This window comes from Prunus mume, linkage group LG7 (assembly GCF_029339155.1).
Source record: "Prunus mume cultivar Tortuosa linkage group LG7, ASM2933915v1, whole genome shotgun sequence".
In the NCBI taxonomy this organism is placed as follows: Eukaryota; Viridiplantae; Streptophyta; class Magnoliopsida; order Rosales; family Rosaceae; genus Prunus; species Prunus mume.
Genome location: NC_142704.1, coordinates 13,423,297 through 13,445,717, shown reverse-complemented (window position 1 = coordinate 13,445,717; position 22,421 = coordinate 13,423,297). Strand labels below are relative to the sequence as shown.

The 22,421-nt window shown below is 36.8% G+C and overlaps 1 protein-coding gene and 1 pseudogene across 2 annotated transcripts; both read right to left on the bottom strand.

Annotated features, from left to right (window-relative positions):
• Window positions 1-1,030: 1,030 nt before the first annotated feature.
• LOC103336738 (RINT-1 / TIP-1 family) lies at window positions 1,031-5,340 on the bottom strand. The gene is made up of 4 exons (XM_008239837.2): window positions 4,895-5,340; window positions 4,685-4,783; window positions 3,093-3,193; window positions 1,031-2,982 (listed from the first exon to the last, which is right to left on the bottom strand). Exons 1-4 carry the CDS (start codon window positions 5,214-5,216, stop codon window positions 1,144-1,146), a joined length of 2,361 nt encoding a protein of 786 aa, XP_008238059.2. The 5' UTR covers window positions 5,217-5,340; the 3' UTR covers window positions 1,031-1,143.
• A 7,087-nt stretch (window positions 5,341-12,427) lies between these two features.
• Window positions 12,428-17,046, bottom strand: LOC148915531 (mediator of RNA polymerase II transcription subunit 32 pseudogene; annotated as a pseudogene). The gene is made up of 3 exons (XR_016122031.1): window positions 14,975-17,046; window positions 14,849-14,888; window positions 12,428-12,986 (listed from the first exon to the last, which is right to left on the bottom strand). The product of XR_016122031.1 is annotated as a mediator of RNA polymerase II transcription subunit 32 pseudogene (transcript).
• Window positions 17,047-22,421: the final 5,375 nt, after the last annotated feature.

Genomic DNA, 22,421 nt, shown 5'->3' with positions numbered 1-22,421 from the left:
CACTGAAGTTTTTCGTGTTTTCACATAACTCCTTGAGGTGTGTATTAACCCTTTTGTTCAGCGTATTATTCTGCCACACCAATCTCTTGTTACTTTTTAGCATCAAACCAATCTCAAGCATATTGAATTATAATGTTTTGTGGCCATGAAGCAACTGTGAACTGAGCATTGAAAAGATAACTACACCTCCATTTCCGGAGGATTACAAATTCAATGCTAAAAGCCTAGGAAAACCTCGATGAGGATTTCAAATTGCGGTAAAGCCCTTGAATAAGTGCTAAAGAGTTTCATTCAACCAAGCAATACTAGTAAAAAAAGTGGCAGCAGTCACCATTATTTGGTTACATTTATGGCCGTGACAAAATGCATTAATCTCCTTTTTTGGTGACTAAAAAGCCTCTTAGTCACCTTTTTTGCTGTATTTAGTGACTAAAGTCTTAGTAACCCCCACAAAAAGTCACAAAATAATGGTAACTGTTGCCATTTTTTCTTGTAGTGCAAGTACAATAAGAGCATTTGGGGCAAAATAAGCCTAGTTTGACTTTACATATCAGGGCCAAGAGGCCTAATGGCAAAAGGCTCAAGAGTTACACAACCCCACCAATTATCTTTCGAAAAACTAATATTATATCATGATATTTACTTGAGATATTCTCCATTAAGAATATACCAAACCATTTTTCAATTGGAATGACAATGACCAAATTTTATACTGCATTGGGTGTTTACAGCGTCATACGGATGCAGCTTAGATATAGATTTCAAAATTTATATATAGTTTTGGCACATATCTTTTACTGCTCCTCATCCTCAGCTATTCTTGTAATCAAAAGATGATAGAGCCGCAGCAAAACTTGTCACCACAATGTAGCACTAAGTTGAGGCTTCAGTTGAAAAAAATTGCATGTAGTCTTAACAAAGTTTAATCTTTTCAATATTTCGCCCAACTTTCCTATCGACTTTCATAATTTTCAAGTTGTGAATTATTATGAAACAAGTGGCTTTCAATTTTTTTTTCCGTTTCATGCAATTTTCTTTCAATAAAAATACCAATTTCATAAAAGATAACTGCACAACTCCAGATCGAGAATTTTGTTCCATTGTCACCATTCTAAGACTTAAAAAGAAATACCTGCAAATGCTTCACCTTCTTCCCTTGTTCATTTTCAATAGCTTTAAAGTCTCTCTAGTACAAGGGAAAAATGCGTCTGGCCGAACACAGAAAGGCTGGAAAACAGAAAACAAAGCTTGCATATCAGTTTCAAACTGACTGCTCACATTGTCAAGAGATTGAATACCACTACGAGATATGAAATGGTCAAGCCCTTCAGCAACACATCTCCATAGATCTAAGAAGTCTTTGGGATTGAGACTCATTCTCAAAAGAACAAGATGACTTCTCAAAACATCCAACGGTTCGATAAACTCAACTGATATACTTAAATCCATGGCTGCTGATACTTCCACACGAGTTGAACCTTCTAGCCGCTGCTCGTCATGTTTCAACTTTTGCACAAATGCCCTTGAAAGAGTTTCGAACTGACGAAGAAGAACAGAAATTATCTCCATCAACCAGTTGGTTGCGAGCTCGGCCAAGATTTTTATTTCTTCTCCGAAAAAACTGAAATCAGTACTCTCATCTTTGCCCAGGCCACTGGTATCATTTTCAGCAACTTTCATCTCCAAGAAGTTCACGTCATCACTCCACTGGCGAAGTTTGGATTCGACATATTTGGCAGCATTAATTGATCCAGAGACTCTAACTAAGGCATCATCATCAGGATTGTCTGGAAGAATTTCAGTTCTCTTGCACTGTAAAAGCAGCACTTTAAAAAAGTACCAGAGGAATCTGACAGCAGCTGACCTAACAAATTGTATACGTGCTGAAGTGGCAGGCATAGTTTGGCATCTTTCAACCATTTCCCATGTGATTCCAAGCGCAGATTCTGCAATTAATGGAGCTCTATAATCCATTCTAGTCGAAAGAAGAAAGTGCTCTGATTTTGTATCAAAATGCAACTCATCTTGATATTTATCATCAACTAACCATGCCCTTTCATGTTTCAAATCTGTTTTGAGTTTCTTACAACCATTTTCAAGCTCTATCTTTGCCCAAATCTTGAGCCAATCTGGCCTTTTACAAAACAGCATCAACACTGAAATGCTTCCTGAGGGACTTCCCACCCTTTCTGACTCTCCCAGAAATAGACTGATTTCCGAACTTCCAAGTGACTGTAATTGTTTATCAAATACAACAGTGAGGTCAATGAGATGAAGCCATGACTCTATAACTTCAGATTTTATTTCTTTCTCCTTGTATCTTTCAGCAAGAGCAGAGAATATTCTTTTCTCCAAAAATTCAGAAAGCAGTTGCACCATGGCATAAACCCAAGCTTCTTTAGCACTATAGCTTCCCAATCTTGCTCTATCAATCAGGGGCTGCAAGACATCATCCACTCCTACAATAAAATCCCTTGTAGTTTTGTATGCAAGAGCGAATATAAGTTCAGGTTGATCAACCCACTTTGAAAAATGGTATTCCAACCGTGATGCAATAGGAGACACCAGCTCATCAATGGCCCAAAGCTGTTCCTTGCACACATTTTGTCCTAAGAGATTGAGCTGTCGTTTTTCCCTCCTTGTTTGTAGATGCTGTACAGCACAAAGAGCAAGAAAGCTATTTGAATAACTCTTTCTTTTATCTCCCTGCATTAAAACTAATGGGTTTGGAAGGCCTGAGAATTTTTCTCTTTCAATTTGCGATGTGGAAAGTTTTGGTGGCCATCCAAGAGAAGTGAGAAGAGCTCTATGATCTGCAAAAACTTGTCGGCGAAGAATAACCAAACTTTTATCCACCCTAGTATCCACAGATTTCAGAAGATGATGCCATTGTGGTCGAAGTTTCAGAAGATCAATCAATACTTCTAAATCATTCAACGCTTTTATGGCTTGAAGAAACTTTTCCTGCTTTGTTCCAGAGTCCTGCATTTCAGAAATACGGTAATGATTAATTGACCCTTGTCAATTAATCCGCCATTCAAATATGCATTGAAATATAAGAAAAAAAATAGCAAAATTGTTCCAGTAGCTACTGATGGATTTGCAGAGAACATTTTTCCACTGTGGCTATTCACAAAACAGAGAACTGCATCTTCTAGATCTCCAACCAGAGCTTCTAACTGTAGAGTAGTCTCTGAAATAATAAGAGGTAGTTTAGCTTGAGACTCTCTACGATATGAAGAGAGAGAGAGAGATAGAGAGAGCACAGACAGTATTGAATAAACATCGGCAAATAGGTTAACAAAGCATAGGCCTCAAACAAATTGCTAATAGGTAAACAACTTGAACAAGAAAAGAGTAAGGACAATTACTGAAAACAATATCAAACATGACAGGCATGACAAGCATCCAGCAGTGAAATATACAACTTATGGATTCCAAGGGAAAACAAAATATACACATACATCACAGATTAAAAAACATACCAAAGAGAATTGAAAATCAGAAAATAATGCAGTAACATCACTATGTGGGAGTTCAATACCACAAGCATTTTGAAGAAAACACAAGTTGGAAAACAATGTTAGCATCATAACAAATGAGGTTAGGTTCAATATCAAGCATTTTGGGAAAAACACAAAGTTCAAAAAATAATGACAGCAATAAAACAAATGAGATTTGGATTTAGTTGTAAACATTGTGACCATAAAACACAAGAATGAATTGAAGGGACAAAAATCAAGGTAGGCCAAGACAAGAAAAATTACCCTTCCATTTATGCAGTCCCATTTTTAGAAGATCAAATATTATATGGTAAGGTTTGTAGAATATATTATGTGATTTAAAGAATTATTGGATGTAACTAGATAAGTGATGAAGTGATGTGTACAAAGAAAACCATTGTAATATGATAATAAGCCCTGTAATGCAAATCATGGTAATAGGGTAAACTGCAATTATGTCTGGAGAATGCAGATAGCAATGACTACAGAGTTATTAAATAAATATATATATAATTGAAAAAATCAGAGCCTTTTATTCTTCAATCTTTGCAGGAAATGTTCAAGATAGTTTTGGATAGGTCACTGAACGAAATTTACCAGGGACATCATATCTGCTACATTTGAGCTATGAACCCTTAAGCATTTTGTGGCCCTAAAAGTAGAAAAAGAGTACAGGAAAATTCATAAGAATAAACGTAGTTCCATAAGGAAAGACATAGATGAGCTATAATTTGCAGCCACCTCAAACAATTAATTTAAACAATCGCAGAGTTCAGTCACATTATTAATCTACTACACTCTCCCTTTTTGCATTGCTTTGTCAAAATATCCTCAACCATGATTGACAAATTACATACTTCAAACGAACATTATGGAATGTGAATAAATGCTTTAAACATTGGTTTAGTTAATTCAATAAAGTAGCACTGAAATGGTAGGTTATTTAATTTTTTTTATACAAGTAATAGTTTCTAAATTAATCTAATCTACGGGGAGGGGGACTCGAACTTGAGTGCAAGGGGGCGGGCTCTGTCCTAACCCACGTTTCGCATACAACAGCTAGAATTGGATTTGGTAATGGTTATAGTCATAAAGCTTCATTTGACAAAAATGGTAAATTTTCCATGAATTCGAACAAATCGAAAAAACGTATAAAACAAAATAGTGAGTTCCTAACTCACCAAGATAACTGCGTATGGTCTCAATTCGCAGCACTTCCTTAGCAAGTCGAGGCAGTTCCGTACCTAAAACTCTATGCAACTTCTTTGAAGCACTCCCACCTACAAAACCCAAAAGATAAAAAAAGAAGACCCAAATTTCAGAAAAAAAGTAGAAAACAAGGAAGATAATGAAACTGCGAAAACCCAGATGGAGATAACGAGTATACGAACGTTGAGAAGTGAGGAGGCTCAGATTCTGAAGGCTGAGGTTGAGATTGTGGAGGGCGGTTTTGGCTGAAAAAGAGCGGCAAATCCATGAAACGGTGCGTCGGTTGAGAGTTGTTTGGAAATCTAGCAGATGAGAAGTCAAATCAGAGCAGTGAGAGTGGAGGGCTGTTAAAAGATGAGGAGCTTTATTAAGAACATCTTCTTGGGTTCGGAATTGTTGGTTCAGAAAGCTCAATTGGTCTTTGGAGATGTCAGCGTGTTTAGGCAAAGAAGGAACCTGAGAAGAGGTAGCACTTCTTCTAGGACAAGAAGAAGAAGCTTCCATTTCTCTGACCTTGAACGTGAATGAAGTCTCAGGACCCGAGAGTGAGAACCCAGAGCTGAGAAAATACACAAACGGTTTGGTTGGGTCTGGTCATTGAGATTTTATTCGTTCTTCTTTTCGGCCAAATGGGCTTTTTCACCTAGCTAGAGGTGTCAAATGGGATGTGTCGGCCAGTATTGTACATTTAATAAATGATTAACTATATTTTAGTCCCTAGAGGTTTAGTGTCAGTATCGAAATGAGCCTCAATGTTTCATTTAAATCAATTTCATACTCAACATTTTGAAGTATTACCAATTTACACGTTATTACATTGATCACAAAGTCGGACGTTAAATCTTGACGATCGTGGGACCCACCTTATAATCAAACAGAGAGACGAGACAAATGGCAATTTCGAAAATAAAAAACCAATGTTCACCTTCTCTCTTCCAATGCATGCGTTCCAAGGCATGCTTCGATTACCCATGCTTGGAAAAATCAAAGAAACTCAGTTTTTGAGTTTTGTTCGTGTACTAAGAGAGACATAGAGGAGAGGGTTTGTTCGTGTTTTGGAGAGCAAAGATTTGAAATAGACTACAAAAATCAAACTGAAACGGAGTTTTTGAAAGATCTGAAAAATATGAGTTGGGAACTTCGTCCCAAAGGATATGGAGAACCTTTCTACGGTATGTATGACTTACTATTCTAAGGTTTTTGGTAGGTGATGTTTTCGAGTAAAACTTTCAAATAGAGAGTCTCAGTTTCGAGTTTGGGGTCGAGTGAAAGTTTGGTTTTTATAATGGATTGTGAGTTTCGAGTTAGGTGTCAGTATCACTATGTCTATTTAATTGGTAGATGGAATGGTGTGAATGGCAGGTTGTATGCGGAAGTAAACTTTGGCTTTTGTATGTGGTCCTACAACCACTGGGAATCTTACCTTTTGTGTATGTGTGTACTAACATAGAAAGTTTGTACTTGTATGTGTGTATGCGTATGTGTCTGTCTGTATTTGTATTTGTATGTGTGTATTTTTAAATAGCCTTTCATGTATTTTTGTTTGGTAAAATTCATGTGTGGCTTTTGACATGTAGGAGATGGGGCAGGATTTTCTATTCAGATGTACCACAATGGTGAAATAAGAGATAACTATTATGTGAATGGGTCTGTTGATTGGTTCGATTATTGTGATTAGGATAGAATGTCAATGACTAAGATAGATGCCATGGTAAAGGAGTTAGGGCACGAAGGTTTGATTAACTATTGGTACAGTATTCCAGGTGATAATTTTGATCGTGACTTAGTTAAGCTAAGTGAGGATGCAAATGTCTTAGACATGCTAGTATTTGTGTCAGACACTAGGTTGATAAATATATTCCTAGAACATGTCTTGACATGCAGTCAAGAGCAGTTTTACGGTCAAGTGGCTTCAAACATATTTATAAATTTGGATGATGATTTTGGGACTAACATTAGGGTAGTGATTGAAGAGCTTGATGACAATTATGGTGCCATTGTTCCAGTGGGTGGGGGAGTATCCTTGGTGCAAAAGGTGAAAAAAAAATAAGTGTTGTAATAGAAGAGTTGAATTAAGAAGGGTTGAATCAAGTATGGTTGACTGATGAAGCTTCTAAACAAGGCAAAGAATCTGCCACTGTGAATAATGAGGAGAATTCTGACAAGGGCCAAGAAAAGCCAAATAAGGGTTGCTTTGATAAAGGCAAAGGCAAGGATATAGACATGTCACATAGGGCAAAGTGTGCTTTTAGTAAAAAAAAAGATGCGGCAGTTTGAGGAGGACAAAGAATGTTCACCATAATGAAAAAGTTATGGAGGGAAAGGTTGATGTCATCAAGACCGAGTCCAAAAGACATTCCATGATGTTGAGAAGTGGAAGAAGATTTGCAAATGCTGCAGATTTTGAAGATAAAGATGATGATGCTCCTAATAGTGAAGATTCAGATTATATGATTTCTAAGAACTTTAGTGAAGATGAAGATGAGTATGAAGATGATGTTTTATTTTTTATTTTTTATGAATGGGTGGATGACCAAACTGAATGGACAAGGGTTAAACAAACTAAGAATGAGGCTGCTCCTGACTGGCCTACAGATTTTGAATTGGATTCTGAAAATTCTGAGTGCAAGGATTATGCCAAGTATAATTCTGACAAGGAAGTTGATAAGAATTGGCCAGAGTTCAATGCCGCAGCTGACATGGCAGATCCAAAGTTTAAGATTGACATGTTGTTAATGATTGTAAGGTGTTTAGGGCCGCTGTCAGAGAATACTCCATCTTGCAGAATAGGGATGTTGTATTTATTAAGAATGAGGCTTTGAAGCTGAAGCCAGTTTGTGGGGACCCAGATTGTGGGTGGATGATATATGCTTCAAAAATGCAACATGAGAACATATTGTAAGTGAAGACATATGTAGGTGAGCACATATGTACACAGTTATGGGAGAACCCTACTGTGAAGTCAACATGGATAAGTAAGAAATATATTGAGACATTGAAGTCCAATCCCCAGTGACCAGTTAGGTCATTCAAGCAGACTGTTAAGAAGGATTATAATACAGAGGTGTCAAGACAACAAGTGTATAGGGCAAAGGATAGGCACTAAAGCTGATTGAGTGCAGTTTCAATGAACAATATTCAAGAATTTGAGATTATTTTGAGAAACTAAGTAAGAGTAACCCAGGAACCACAACAATGGTTAAGTGTGATTTCCAACAACAATTGGGGCAACCAAAGTTTCAAAGGTTGTATGTTTGTTTAGGAGCTGCTAAGGAAGGCTTCAAAGCTGGGTACAGGCCTATTATAGGTTTAGATGGGTGCTTTTTGAAGAGTGTTTATGCAAGACAACTGTTAACTACTGTGGGTATAGACGCCAACAATAAAACCTAGGTAATTGAGTATGCAGTTGTGGAATCAGAGTGCAAGGATTCTTGGATTTGGTTTCTGGAGCTATTGGTTAAGGTTTGTAAAATTGTTAATCAATTTGGCTTCACCTTTATATCCAACAAACAAAAAGGTTTATTGCCTACTTTTGAGCAAGTGGTCTCTAATTGCGACCACAGGTTCTGTGCAAGACACCTATTTTCCAACTATAGGATATTGTTCAAAGCAAAAAGCCTAAGAGACAAGTTTTGGGAAACATCATATGCAACCACTGTCCCCCACTTTACAAGGGCTATGGAAGACCTGAAAAAACTGTCCAATGATGCATAGGAATGGCCAAGTCACACTTCAACACTCATTTGAAGTTTGTTGAATAATCTGAGCAAGTCTTTCAATGCTACCATATTGGAATGTAGGATAGATCAATTCTGTCAATGTTTGAGTATAATAGACGTAAGCTGATGAGGAGAATACAAGGAATAAGGGAAAAAATGCTGAAATGGAACAGGCCTATCTGCCCAAGAATATTTAAGAAGGTGGAGGGAAATACAGCCAATGCAGGTGCTTGCGTGGCAATGTGGTCAAGTGGAGGTAAATTCCCAGTGTCAGCTAGTGGCCATGCACAATATATTGTGGACTTAGAATTGAGGACTTGTTCTCGTAGAGCTTGGGATTTGCAGAGATGGCATTGTGTTCATGCTGTTGCAGCCATAAATCATAAAGGGGTCTTAATGTCAGAGATTTTGTGGATGACTACTATTTGACAACAACTTACTTGAAAACATATGATAATCTCATATTGCCTATGAATGGGATGGATATGTAAGATAAGAGTGACTTTCCGCCATGTCTTCCTCCGTCTTACTCTAAACAGTCTGGAAGGCCAAGAAAATGTAGAAACGAAGAAGATGGAGAATGTAGAAACGAAGAAGAGGGAGAGCATAAGAGCAAAATGAAGATGAGAGTGTTAAGCAACCAAGCTGAAATTGCATTGTCTAGCATTCCCAACACACATGACTCTCTCAAATGTAGGTAATGTGGTAAAAATAGGCACAATAAGAGGACTTGCCATAGGAATCTTCCCCCAAAAGCCAAACCTGCAAGTAAGAGGAAGAGGGGTATTGAAAATACCCAGGTATAGCAACTCAATCTTGTTCAATTCTTTCCCTTAATAACCCTAAGCTTTTGTTGCTAACTAACAAGCATTTTTATGTTGTAGACCATTATTGATCCATCTGATGCATCCACTCCAGTTGGTGGTCCAAGCACCCTAAAGAAAAGATGCAAGCCTCCAAGGTGTGTGCAATTAGTTTCCTCTCCACTTTTTTTCTTGCTTCTTTTTTATCTTTGCTCACCAAAACACTAACAAAACTCATAAATTGAGTTTCTTTGATTTTTCAAGCCTGGGTAATCGAAGCACGCCTTGGAACACGTGCATTGGAGAGAGAAGGTGAACGTTGGTTTTTTTTTTCTTTCCGAAATTGCCTTTCATCTCGTCTCTTTCTAACTGTTGTTTGGTTATGATGTGGGTCACACGACTGCCACGTCAGCATTTAACATTTGACTTTGACGGTCAATGTAACGGCGGGTGTAAATTGGTAATACTTCGAAATGTTTTGTATGAAATTGATTTAAATGAAACCTTGGGGCCCATTTCGATATTGACACTAAACCTCTAGGGACTAAAGTGTATTAATCCTTTAATAAATGAGTCGTGACGGACCTCTTATTTAGGAAAACCATCAATTTTGGTCCAAGTTCACGGTCTTAGCCCATTTGAGATTGGGCAGAGCTCCTATTAGGCCACTAAATGGGCCAATTTAGGCCTATGCCAATTTGACTTATGTGTTGCATTTTTTTATTTTTTTTTACAATATCATTTAAATAGTTTTTTTTAGTTATATATATTTATTATTTGTAAAATGATGATTTTATTGGCACCCCAAAATTTGCTCTTTGCATCCCACATTCTCTTTACACCCCATTGAATTTTAGTTAAATTTAAAATTACTCACTACACCTAATTTTTCTTCCTAAATTGCCATCATGAACCTCATTCCTTAACTTACTTGTGTAAAGCCCAACGAAATCGTTACCTTGTTTCCATGGTAGTCCAGTGAATTTATTTTCATTTTTTAGTGGTTGTCCACCTAATGTGTTTCCATTTTTTAGTGGTAGTCCACCGAATCTGTTTCAATTTTTTAGCGGTACTCCACCGAATTTGTTTCCATTTTTTAATGGTAATCTACTGAATTTGTTTCTTGTTTCAATGATCATCTTCCAAATTCGTTACTGAGTTTGTACTTAATAATGTTTTTTAGATATGAAAAGGACTTGTAGAGGTACTACTAAGGCTTCATCATCTCGACCTGATAGACAATGTCTCACAACCTCAACGAGGAGACATAAAGCGGCGAGATAAGCCCCTCAAGAGGACCAACCCCAGCATGGACCCCCGAACTACTTTGAGTATACTACAGAGGTTGAAGATGTAGCTGCTACTCATGATAGTAATGTTGAGGTAAATGTCGAGCCTACTGAGCCATCTCGAGTAAGTCCCATTGATTAATCTTTACTTACGAGTTTTAAAACTTACATAGTAGCTGCAATTTGGAATAACTAGGTAAGTCGTTTTATTGTAACAATAGAAAGCAGAATATAAGTATAGTTCATGGTAATTAACTTAAATATTTTTTTGTATTTGACTGGGAACGTGAGCCCCTTAGGTGCATGTCAAAGGCATCTACTCTTCGTGAGTGGAATTGGTGGGCTAATCCAAATAATAGTATATTCAAATGGTACATTTAGAAGTCTGGAATAGAGCAACTTATTAAGTGTTCTTATCGGAATGCAGATAAGATTGTTGTATCTACCTTCATTGAGAGGTGGCATCTCGAAATAAACATATTTGACATGCCTTTTGGTGAGATGACCATCACATTGGATGATGTGTCGTCTATTTTGGCATCACCTTGTTTTTGTTCCTTCAATGGGAGTAAGGTCAAAATAGTTTACTTTAAATTTGTGATTGACAATAAATTACGAAAAATAAGTATATTTCGGTTCGTTGCCACTGAATTGTAGGTAAAAATTTGGTAATACACCACCGAACATCGTTCCATGTTACGGTGGATCTCCACCGCATCTTAAGTTAACGACTGGTCAAACACAACCGAAATAGGTACAATATTTCAGTGGCATCCCACTGAATTTACCTATTGCATTTGGTACTGGTGTGCTGAACCCAACCAACGACCATAATGAAATCCTAAATTTGAAAAATGCCAAAAAAATAAAATCATACCTCATTTAAAGCCTCTCTAACTTCAATTTCACCATTCATGAATAAATACAAAATATTTTTTCATCAATATAAGTGTATAAACCTCATTAGGGTTGTAGGAACATGATGGTTTGAGAAAAAAGTCTAACTAGAGTTGTAGGAACATATGTGGGGTGTAGTGAGCAAATTTAATTTTAATTTTAAATTTTTTAGTCATTTACAGTAATTATGTACAAGGATAAAATAGGTTATTCATGTTTAAAATTAGTACAAGGTGCAAAGAGCAAATAATGGGATACCAATAAAATCACTCTTATTTAAAATATATTTAAATAGAAAATGACTAAATTATTTTTGGGATTTTAAAAATAAAATTATTATTTTATATATAAAGAAAATATTAAATTTTAATATATATTATTATAGAAAAGAAATATACTTGAAGTTAAGATATAAATATAATAATATTATGTATAATTTTTGTCTATAACAAATATAATTTAATAAATGGGCTTTAAATGGGCTAGTCCGGCCCATTAGACCTAATTACCTTGTTCCGGTCCATCTAAAGATACGAGTCATGTTGTGCTGGGTCTTATTTAATCGGATCGTGCTCGGGCCGGCCCGATCTGTTTGACACATCTAGTCTTAGCTCAAATGTGATTATTATTATTATTATTATTATTTTGCACTTAAGTATTGTGAATTTTCCCCCATAATGCACGTTACTACCTATGTTTTCAATTGTGACATTTTAGGTTACGTATCTTTCGACATTGCTTTGATGTGATTATACTATTAGGTTGATCGCCAAACATCCGTAACATAATGACATGACACACGTATTACTCACATTTGCTTTCTTAGGAAATAAAAAAGATTAGAAAAACCCAAAAAACAAAACTAAGACACAACAGGTTTTTGTGTTTTCTCCATCTTTTGCATAAGTAATAAGTTCACTACAAATGTCAAAGGGGATATAACCCAAATGCAAAAGAATAAGGAAATTACAACTGCTTAAAGCTTTCTTCAAAATCATTCGACTGAGGGGGTAGATGTCTTCTTATTCTTAGGAAAAATGCCTCCAATAAATTCTATTATCGTCTCAATATAAGGTTAAAATCACCTTCATATATACTACATTGAATCTTCAGAGAATCTACCATCAAAAGGAGTTGATGGATGAGAATGTGTTGAACTTGCAGGAGTTCCATTGCCTTCAGTAGCTACAGAACCATGTTGAAGTTCTGTGAGAAGTCGTCGAACTGATTTAAACATATGTTGCAACCTAACTCCATTAATGGGTGGAAGACCAATTGGTCCAATTTGCCCAGACTTCCTTGTCACTGGGCCACTTGCCTCGTCCATTAGCAACTCTGAACCAAGCCTTTGCTTCATGGATTCCACAAAATCCTCAGCTCGATCACAAGCGACTTTGAAAAGTTCCCATTTATGCTTAAAAGCCTCAAGAGCAACTTCTATGGCTGGTGTGTTTTGGGCACTAGAAGTTTCCTTGGCTTCGAGCACATCAGTTGCAGCAATGACGAACTCTTGGTATGCATTCTCTAGGGAATCCACAATGTAGTCCATTTTGCAACTCCCAGTGGCTAGTGATAATAAAGAAATATTAGGAAATTGAAATTGTGACAACTAAGACAAGGTAAGAAATTACATAAATGGAGAATGCTGGGATAAAAATTTTAGTTACGCATCAGTTTATATTCAGTATGTTGAACAAACAAGAAAATTCTCACATTAACATGCATAATAGTGACAAAAACAAAAGCACACTTCACAAATTACAAGAAATTATATGTTCTACAAAATCTCATGAGTGAAAATATTTATAAATTCTTTTCACAAATACTAAATTACAACTAGCAAAATAAAGATAACACAAATGTGAAAGATAACACAAATGTGAAAAGTTCTCTAGTTCACTTACGAACCCAATGAAGGCTCGGGAGTGTCACTTGACCCTTTTAAACACATATTTGCATTTTTACTTTCATATATTGTATTCTTAGCTTTGACCCTTCTAGCCCATGTATAAAACCATAAAAGTGAACATTTACCCTTTTTTTTATAAAAAAAAAAAAAAGTAAACACCTTGACTTGGCTATACAATTTATTTATAATTATTCTTGTGACTTAATATATATGTTATGAGTTGTTTATTGATGATTTTTCTTTTAATTTCAAATTATGAATTATGTACTTCATAAGATTTCAATGATATTTCTAATGATTTATGAATCAATACAAAGTATTATTAGATGAGTTTGTTATGTTTTTCTTTAATCATATAGTTATTTAAGGTTGACCTCTTATGACAAAATTTATGGTTATCATCAAAAGGAAAGAAGTAGATTAACTTTAAACCTTACAAAATCAAAAGTAAAGTTCTAAAAAAAGGGTCGACAAAATCACAAACACTCAAAATTGATCATCTTAATTTGATATTTTAGAGTTGCTCAACGTAGTACCTGAGAACATATGTTGATCATCATGTACGATTATTTTCCCCACAAGATGTCACCGCAGTTAGGTTTGAAAATAAGTATTAACTACTAAGTATAGAGAAAGAATGCACAATAATAATAAAAAATTTGGTTGAGTTAATTTGTGTTTCATGCATCCATAGTATGATACTATACATGTACAAAATTATCACAAAGTAGTAGACAAGTTCTTACAATTGACTACACTTACCTACATACATATAGCCTATTCGAAGTTCATTCAAATAGGCCTTTTTGAAGGTTTGAGGGATCGAAACATAAGGTAATTACACATATTTCTTCACTCTCATGTCATCAAATATCACCATCGTAACAACACACAACATGCTAGAAAAACAAAAGAATTTTCCATAACATGCACTCTAACAACAAAAAACAATGCAAACTTCATAAATGGGGCATCATACACCAAGAAACCACTAACAAGAGTAGAAAACTCTCCACCTAATAATATTCAAACTATGCGTGCTTACTTTCTCGTTTAGCTATATAAATTTTCATCATCTTTAAGAATAATTACCAAATATTCACTTAAGAAATTATATAAATGTCAATACATTTTATCAATATTTTAAAGAAGAATGTAATTATCATCTAATATAATTACTTGAGTCCTCAATTCTACCCATGAAGCATAATCCCTCTATTATAGTGGAAAAAATATATTCAACTATTCATTTTAGACTCGTCTTTCAACTCCAATAATTTTTCTTTTTCACATATCATTCCTGATTCTTATAACATTAACAACTCATTTAATTCAATAAAATCTCCAAATAAACTTTGTGCTCAGCACCTCAAGTTAATTTAATTCTCCTCATAATCCAACGAAATCAAAAGTTTCCATATAATTGATAAACACATTCAAAATTTTCATTATGTGAAAAATTCTACCACTTTCACCTTTCAATCTAGGTTCTAACAACAAAACAAATCAAAAACATTACCTTAAGCTCTCCAAAAGGTTCTTCAATCCTCAATCAATACCTTATTTCACAAAATTAAATCTTAATTAGTTAATAAATCCAAATTGGGGAAACTTTGAAACCTGTTAAAAACTCATAAAGATTTACCTCAAGTTGTAGATCTCGTGTCCAGGATCACAAAGTGAGAATGGCTCGAAATTCAAGTAGATTGAAAGTGTTCAGATTGATCGAGAATTGGTGGAGAAAATTGGGCTCAAAGAAGAAGATTCTCTGGGAAAATGTTCTCCCCAAATCTGGTTTCCTTTACCTTAAGCAAATTAGGTTGGAAACTAAGCCTCAGACAGAAAGCTACATGATTAGAACAAGTGACAAGGAGAAAGAAGAAGAAGAGTAAGATTTAAAATACACACAATGATTAGGAGTTATGGAGACGGGTTCACAACTTAACTTATAGTTGGCGAATGTGTCACACGTGTCCAAGCAGCGAAAGATGATAATAAAATGCTTGTAATTTTGGCTAGATTATAATTTGTGTTACACGACGGATGATTTGCTACTCCGATATCTACGGATACAGGAGTAGATATTCACACACCAATGACTAGACGCCACGTTCATAGAGAGACATCCACATGGACTAAATTACCCCTAGTTAAAGGCCGAAGAAAGTTGGATACATCTTATCATGTGTTAATTGAGGGCGATAAGATTAATTGCTCACGAGCTGGCAGATGATGCTTCCTTTAACAGGTTAATAAGGAATGCGTGGCTATGCATGAGCCCACATCACATAGGAAGGCCCTGCAAGGCTTGTTGCCAAGATAGACTAAATGAAAATATAGCTCAACATGACCCCTCTTGCCTTACGGGCCTTAGATAAGGCTTGCATATGCTCAGAGGGATGAGCCCAATAGAAGTTGTTGACTCCCAAAATGGGGTTCAACTTAGATAAATATAAAGTGGTGGACGATGTGTGAAGACGTGGGCCTTTAGCATGTGTATGTGCCTTCAAGAGCTCGTACGTTCAGTATAAGTGAATAAGTATGCAAAAGACAATGTATAAGTGGTTCTCCCGAATGATGGGCTATGTCCAAGGAGAAGAATGTTATCATTATGATAATGTTTGTTTACATTTGTACAAGGGGATTAGAACCAAAGATAAGGGGACGAAGGCCCAAGGCCTAAGGTATAAAGCCCAACAGTTCAAGGCCCAAGAGTCAAGACTCAAGACTAAAGGGTCCAAAGATCAAGCCCCATTTTAAGTGGAGAGTGGCCTTCTTGAAGGGGAGTCTCTACCGCTTATAGTCTTCAAATGTGGGACTCTTGACATTGCTTAAAGTTATGACTTGTGGCAAGGCTCCTTTAGCTAAGGTGATGATCTCTCAGAGCATGGTACGTGGCTGATCTTGCTTGGTTAGTTTTTAGATTAGTCATGGTACCGACAGAAATCTTCCCTAGGTAGCCACCTCCGATGAATCAGTCCAAATCCTCGAGTCATTGTTTATTACGGTAGCAATAATTAAGGAGATTATGCTCACCTAATTTGGGTAATTATCTTACAAACCCCAAGTTGAACGACTAATTGACTTGACATATGGGCTAATGAGTCTTAACACCCCTAATAAAAGTTCAACATGCAGGCACCTATGACAACAAAGTAGCCAAGACAAAGTCATATATAAACCAACTTTTTTCCTAAGAAGAAGATAAATGTTCCTTCAAACCGAGAAACGCTATTTTGCTCGTTGCTCACAACTAACTTTGGCATCGTATACTCTTCGGCTCACACCACACTCATCTATCTTAGACTTAGCCTTGTCTCTTTCTTCAGAGTTTTAGGGAACAAAGGTCTTTCCAAGCGCGGAGAGATTAATTCCCCACAACTGAAGCAACAGAACATGTCAGGTGTCCTCTTGTGTGGCAAAACGCAGAGCACCGAAGTCACACACTGACATATATTCCTATAGATAAGATTGTGCCATATTGTTTGTTAATTTTTAAGTTTTTCAACAGAAGGGAAAAATCTAGTTCTCTATGCAATGAAAGCTTAAATTTTTTTGCATGAAAATTCATATGAACTCATGTTCATGTTCATATGGTGATGCATTTTATGCCTAGCTACATATAGCAAGAGACTTCATAAAAGATTTTACAAACTACGTGAGAAATTCATTCCCCACAATATTATTATTTTGTTTATTTTCCAAATACTTGATTGAAGGAAACCTTGTAGTTTTTAAAAATCATTTGAACATACATGCATACATAATCTCTATTATGTCAACAGAAGCTTAAATACAAAAACATGAGTTCAAAATCTAATATTTTCCCATATCTTTAAGCCTAAAGTCATTGCAACACCTAGACTCTTCTAAACACTACTAGAGATAGAAAGGAGATTTCTTTATACAATTGATTACCCAATGAGGGCGTTCACCAAAAGATTCTCCAAGAAAACCACACAAGTGCATGGCCTTTAATTTCATACACACCAATGAAGAGAGAAGGAGATGAAGGCTAGGGGTTGAAGATGCTAGTGTTCAACACCCCTGGGTTGTCGGCCATGGTAGAGGGGAGAGAGAGTGCTTTACTTGCCTTACTCGCCTCACTCAATCCCTTAAGATGACTCAAGGCTTAACTATATATTTATAAGCTACAGATTTTAAGTTGAGTCACCCGTGACCCATATCCAACTTAAAATGACCCATGTGAGTCATCAAGTCGGTTGTGGGTTCTTTATTGAGCCCCTTGGGCTTCTTTAGTTAAGTTGTCATTTACAACTCATCTTATAAGCCCAATGAACCTCGAACCCCAAAACTAATTTTACGCCCAATACAATTCTCGAGCTTTGATCAATTAATTAATTAATCATTGCTCATCATCTCCTAATTAATTTCCATCCCTTACCTTTATGGGTGTGAGATCCATTAGACTCTAATTGGCGAGGCAGTGGGCGATTTGGACTCTTCCTTAATCAATTGTGAATTAAACCTCATTTTTAATTCTCCCTATTATGAGGACCCAATTATAGTATGTCTTCAGGGCTTCCATGAACCTTGAATGACGTCTAGCAACATGGCATGGTTACCCAAGCCAATGTAGAATAAGGTGAAGAACCTATTCAATTGGAATTACAATGAAATGCAGTCATTCTCCAACTCAATGCTCTTGGTTGCATCATTAGGGCACATAAAATATGACAAGCCCCAAATGAGAACTCCAAGTTTATATGACTCATACAAGTGTGATTAGAATCTATATTCTCAATCACATTATTGCTTCGGCCAAAGACTCCTGAATCATATCGTTAGAGCATTCTCCTTCTTTACTGAAGATAGAAATATCTTGTTGTACACTCACCTGCCTCTATGGATTGATTATGAATCCCAACCATACTGTAAATTCATGCTCTTAAGATAAGTCAACTATTTGGTATGATATAAGATTCACAATGTTTCCACAAGATAACTGTGGTGCCTCAGGTCAATGACTAATTTACATTATTACAACTATGGAGATTTTGTTTGACATGTAGGTAAAACATATAAGAGCTGAGATTAATTGGTATATTTCATTGATATATTTACAGGTACAAGTCTATAATTATATATAGTTTGAATACAATCCTAATAAGGTAAATACAATCAGACTTGAATGACAAAATCAATCCTAATCAAATAGAATAGGAAAGACAGCTGAGCATATATTATAGTTGACTTTCATACGGAGAAGCCAATTATGTGGTTGACGGAGCAGATTGTGTTGTTGATGAACTGATTTCCTTTGATGTAGGAGATTCCATAAAACGCCCTTGCAAGACAGTAGCACCATTAAAGACATCAATCTTGGAACGAAGGAGATGGAAACGGGGACGCGGCAAAGGTTTGGTGAAAGCGTCAGCAAGCTGATCAATAGTGGAGACATGAGACACTTGAAGAAGACCACAAGTGACATGATCCTGTACAAACTGAAAATCAATATCAATATGTTTCATACGGGAATGTAGGACAGGATTAGCACAATAGAACATGGCTCCAATGTTATCACATGAGACAACCAGTGTTATGAGGAGAGGAATGCCAAGTTCACGCAGTAAGGACTGAATCCATGTGAGTTCAGCAGTGGTGGCAACAATGGCCCGGTATTCGGCTTCGCTCGAGGAGTGAGATAAGAACCCCTACTTATGGGAGCTCCAAGAGATCAGATTTTCACCAAGGTAGACAACATAGCCAGTCGTAGACTTGCAACCATCACGATCACTAGCCCAATGAGTCTCGAAAGGAGAATCCATAAATTGAGAAAGCTTATTAACTGCGAAGGAGATGTCAGGGCGTGTAAGGCTTAGGTGTTGAAGACCACCAACAAGACGACGGTTAGGGAGTGGCATCCATTGGGGAGGAGTCATCATGGAGCATAAGTGAGTCAGTGGTGAAGAGGGGCGTACTAACAACCTTTGCACCATCCACATCTTAGCACTGATGAGAAGATCATGAATGTACTTTGCTAAGAGAGGAATAGACTAGTGGCTATGGAAAGGACCTCAACACCAAGAAAGTAATGTAATGAGCCCAAGTCCTTGATAGAGAACCAAGTGGCTAAAAGTTAAATGAACTTCGCCACAAGTGAGGAATTGTTGCATAGAATAAGAAGATCATCAACATAAACAAAAAAATAAATTACAGTAGTCCCATTTTTCAAGAGAAAGAGCGAGGCATCAAAGATGGCATTGACAAATCCATGGGAGAGTAGAAATAAATGTGTAATTCTTATACCACGTTTGGGGAGCCTGTTTGAGGCTATAGAAGGCTTTCCTCAATTTACACACATGAGATGAATGATTAGAATCAACAAAACCAGGCGGTTGGAGCATATAGACATTTTCACGAATTATGTCATGAAGAAAAGCATTGTTAACATCCAACTGACGTATTGGCCAACCATGAGTCACAACAAGATGCAAAACAATTTGTATGATAGTAGGTTTGATCACCAGACTAAAAGTACCTGAAAAATCAACACCTGGGTGTTGGTGAAAACCCTCGGCAACTAAGCGTGCCTTGTACCTATCAATAGTGCCATCAGGATGTCATTTGATACGAAACACCCACTTATAACCAATAAGATTTTGAGTGTGAATCGAAGGAATGAGCTCGTATGTACCATTATGAATTAATGCATTGAACTCATTGGACATTACTTGTCACCAGAAGGGAGACTTGAAGGCCTGGGAAACACATGTCGGTTCAACTGAGGAGAGAATGGGTTGTTTAGTAGCAGTCATAGCATACTTGGGATTAGGTTTGTGGATACCTACTTTGGCACAGGTAGCCATGGAATGATTATGGAGCACAGCGGGTACAGGGGGTTGGGAGGGTGTGGGTTAGAGGATGGAAAGGTGACAATAGTCCTATGAGGGTTTCTAGTGTATGTACGAGTTGGGATGAGGTGGGAAAGTGGCTGGGCCAGGTCAGTTTAGACTAGAGAATGTGCGGGTGGTGAATATAGATGCGGTGGAGGTAGGGGCCGAGGCATGAGGGTTGGGTGATGGTAAGAAAGGAGCAGTAGTAGTAGCAATGAGGGCCTGGGCAACGAATTATGATGGCTCTGAGACAAGGGCATATGCTGCTGATGATGATGACATGGGGGAGGAAGAGAGGAGACCCAAGTGTAAGAGTTATCAATAGTGACATGGGGGAATGGAGGAATGGAGGTTGGCAAGAGGAAAAGTAGACTCATCGAATTGAACATGCCGAGAGATAAAAAGTTTGTTGGAGTAAGGATCAAGACATTAGAAGGCACTTTAATTAGATGAGTAACCAAGAAAGAGACAAGGGCGGGAACGAGGAAGTAATTTATTTGAATTGTAAGGACATAACCAAGGAAAACACAAGCACCCAAAGGTACGAAGACGAGAGTGGATGAGAGAAAATTTTGGAGTTTGATGAATTATCCCCCACCATCAGTGTATAATCTAGTGATTTTTCTTTTGAAGTAATTTTCAACAAGTGCTTTGAAGGTGACAAAAGTGGAAAACACATAAGATTTCTTTTTGTGAGGGTAGAGCCATATGTATTTTGTAAAATGGTCAACAAAGATAACATAGTAGGAAAAACCATCAATAGAAGAGTACAGAGCAGGGCCCCAAACATCACTATAAAGGAGGTCTAATGGACCATAATTGTGAGAAACGAAGTATCAAATGGGAGTTGATGGCTTTTATTACATAGACACGAATGACAAATAGACTCGGACAACTTGGAAGACACATTAATGGAAGACAAACAAAGGACTTGTTGGAGAGTTTTGTGGCTGGGGTGCGGTTGACAAAGGTTGGGAGAGACCACCACACCCACCATAGCTTGTGGTTGACAAAAAGATTTGGGAGAAACTCGTACACATCATCCTTATTCGGGCTTTGAAGAAGAACTGCCCCCGTGCTCGAATCCTTAACATGAAAGAAATTAGGAAAAAGTTCAATATAGGTATTATTTTGTTTATTAAATTTAGAAAATAGAAATAATGTCTTTTTGCATAGAACGAACACAGAGAACATTTGATGAGCTGAGAGATTAGGTGGATGAGAAGGGTAAAGTGGTTGAACCGACATGAGTGATACCTAAACCTAAACCATTACCAATAATTATTTCATCAGGACCATCATATGTAGAGACACTAGAAAGAGTGTTGACGTTGGAGGTAACATGGTGAGAGGCACTGGAATCAAGCAACCATGTTGGAGAAGAGGTTAACCGACCACTGGCTAACTGTGAGGTCCAGATTGGAGTTGGGGGCAGCGTCTGGCACTATGACCTTGAGTGCCATACCATTGATAGAAACCACGATAAACTGTATAAAAGTCTTTAAGGACTCGTTTGATAATCATTTCAATTTTAGTTTTTAGTTTTCATTTTTTGTGTTAGAGTATAAAGGAAAATGAGAGTGAGAATGAGAGCGAGGATGAGAGGGGATGATAGGAGAGAGGAGTAACAAAAGTGAAAACAAAAACTTGAAAAGTGTAAACATTTCAAATAGATTTCACCTTTTAGTTTTGGGTTTCACTTTTGTTAATCATCCCTCTCATCCTCCTCCCTTCTTTTCTTCCCTCTCAATTCCATCTTCATTCTCATTCTCACTTCCATTCTCCCTATTTTTTTTTCTCTATATTCTAGCACAAAAAATGAAAACTTAAAACTACAATTGAAATGGTTATCAAATGGGCCCTAAAAGTTTGAACTAGATACACCCATGAGCATCTCCAAGGGAAAAGGCAAAAGAGTAGGCAAACCTAATTTGCCTTGCCACATCAGTATTTTCATGCTCTAAAGGAAGAAGTAAATGTGTAGGCAAAAATACATACTCCCCCAACAAGACAATATTGCCTACTTCAAAGTGAATAGGTATATTGAACCCCACTTGCTTTTAATAAAATACCATCTACACTGTCTCACTTACTTTCTACAAAATATAATAGTAAATGTAAAAGTTACAAATAAATAATATAATAATAGTTTGTAGACTTGCATTACCAAGTCCCTTGGAGTGACCAACTTTTTTCATGAGGCAAATGAATAGGCAAAACATGCCACCTAGGTTG

Coding starts and splice junctions, on each gene's coding strand:
- LOC103336738 (XM_008239837.2), bottom strand. CDS start 5,216: ATGGAAGCTTCTTCTTCTTGTCCTAGAAGAAGTGCTACCTCTTCTCAG. Junction 3,194..4,684: donor GACCATACGCAGTTATCTTG/GTGAGTTAGGAA, acceptor TTATTATTTCAG/AGACTACTCTACAGTTAGAA. Junction 2,983..3,092: donor TGTTCTCTGCAAATCCATCA/GTAGCTACTGGA, acceptor TCTGAAATGCAG/GACTCTGGAACAAAGCAGGA.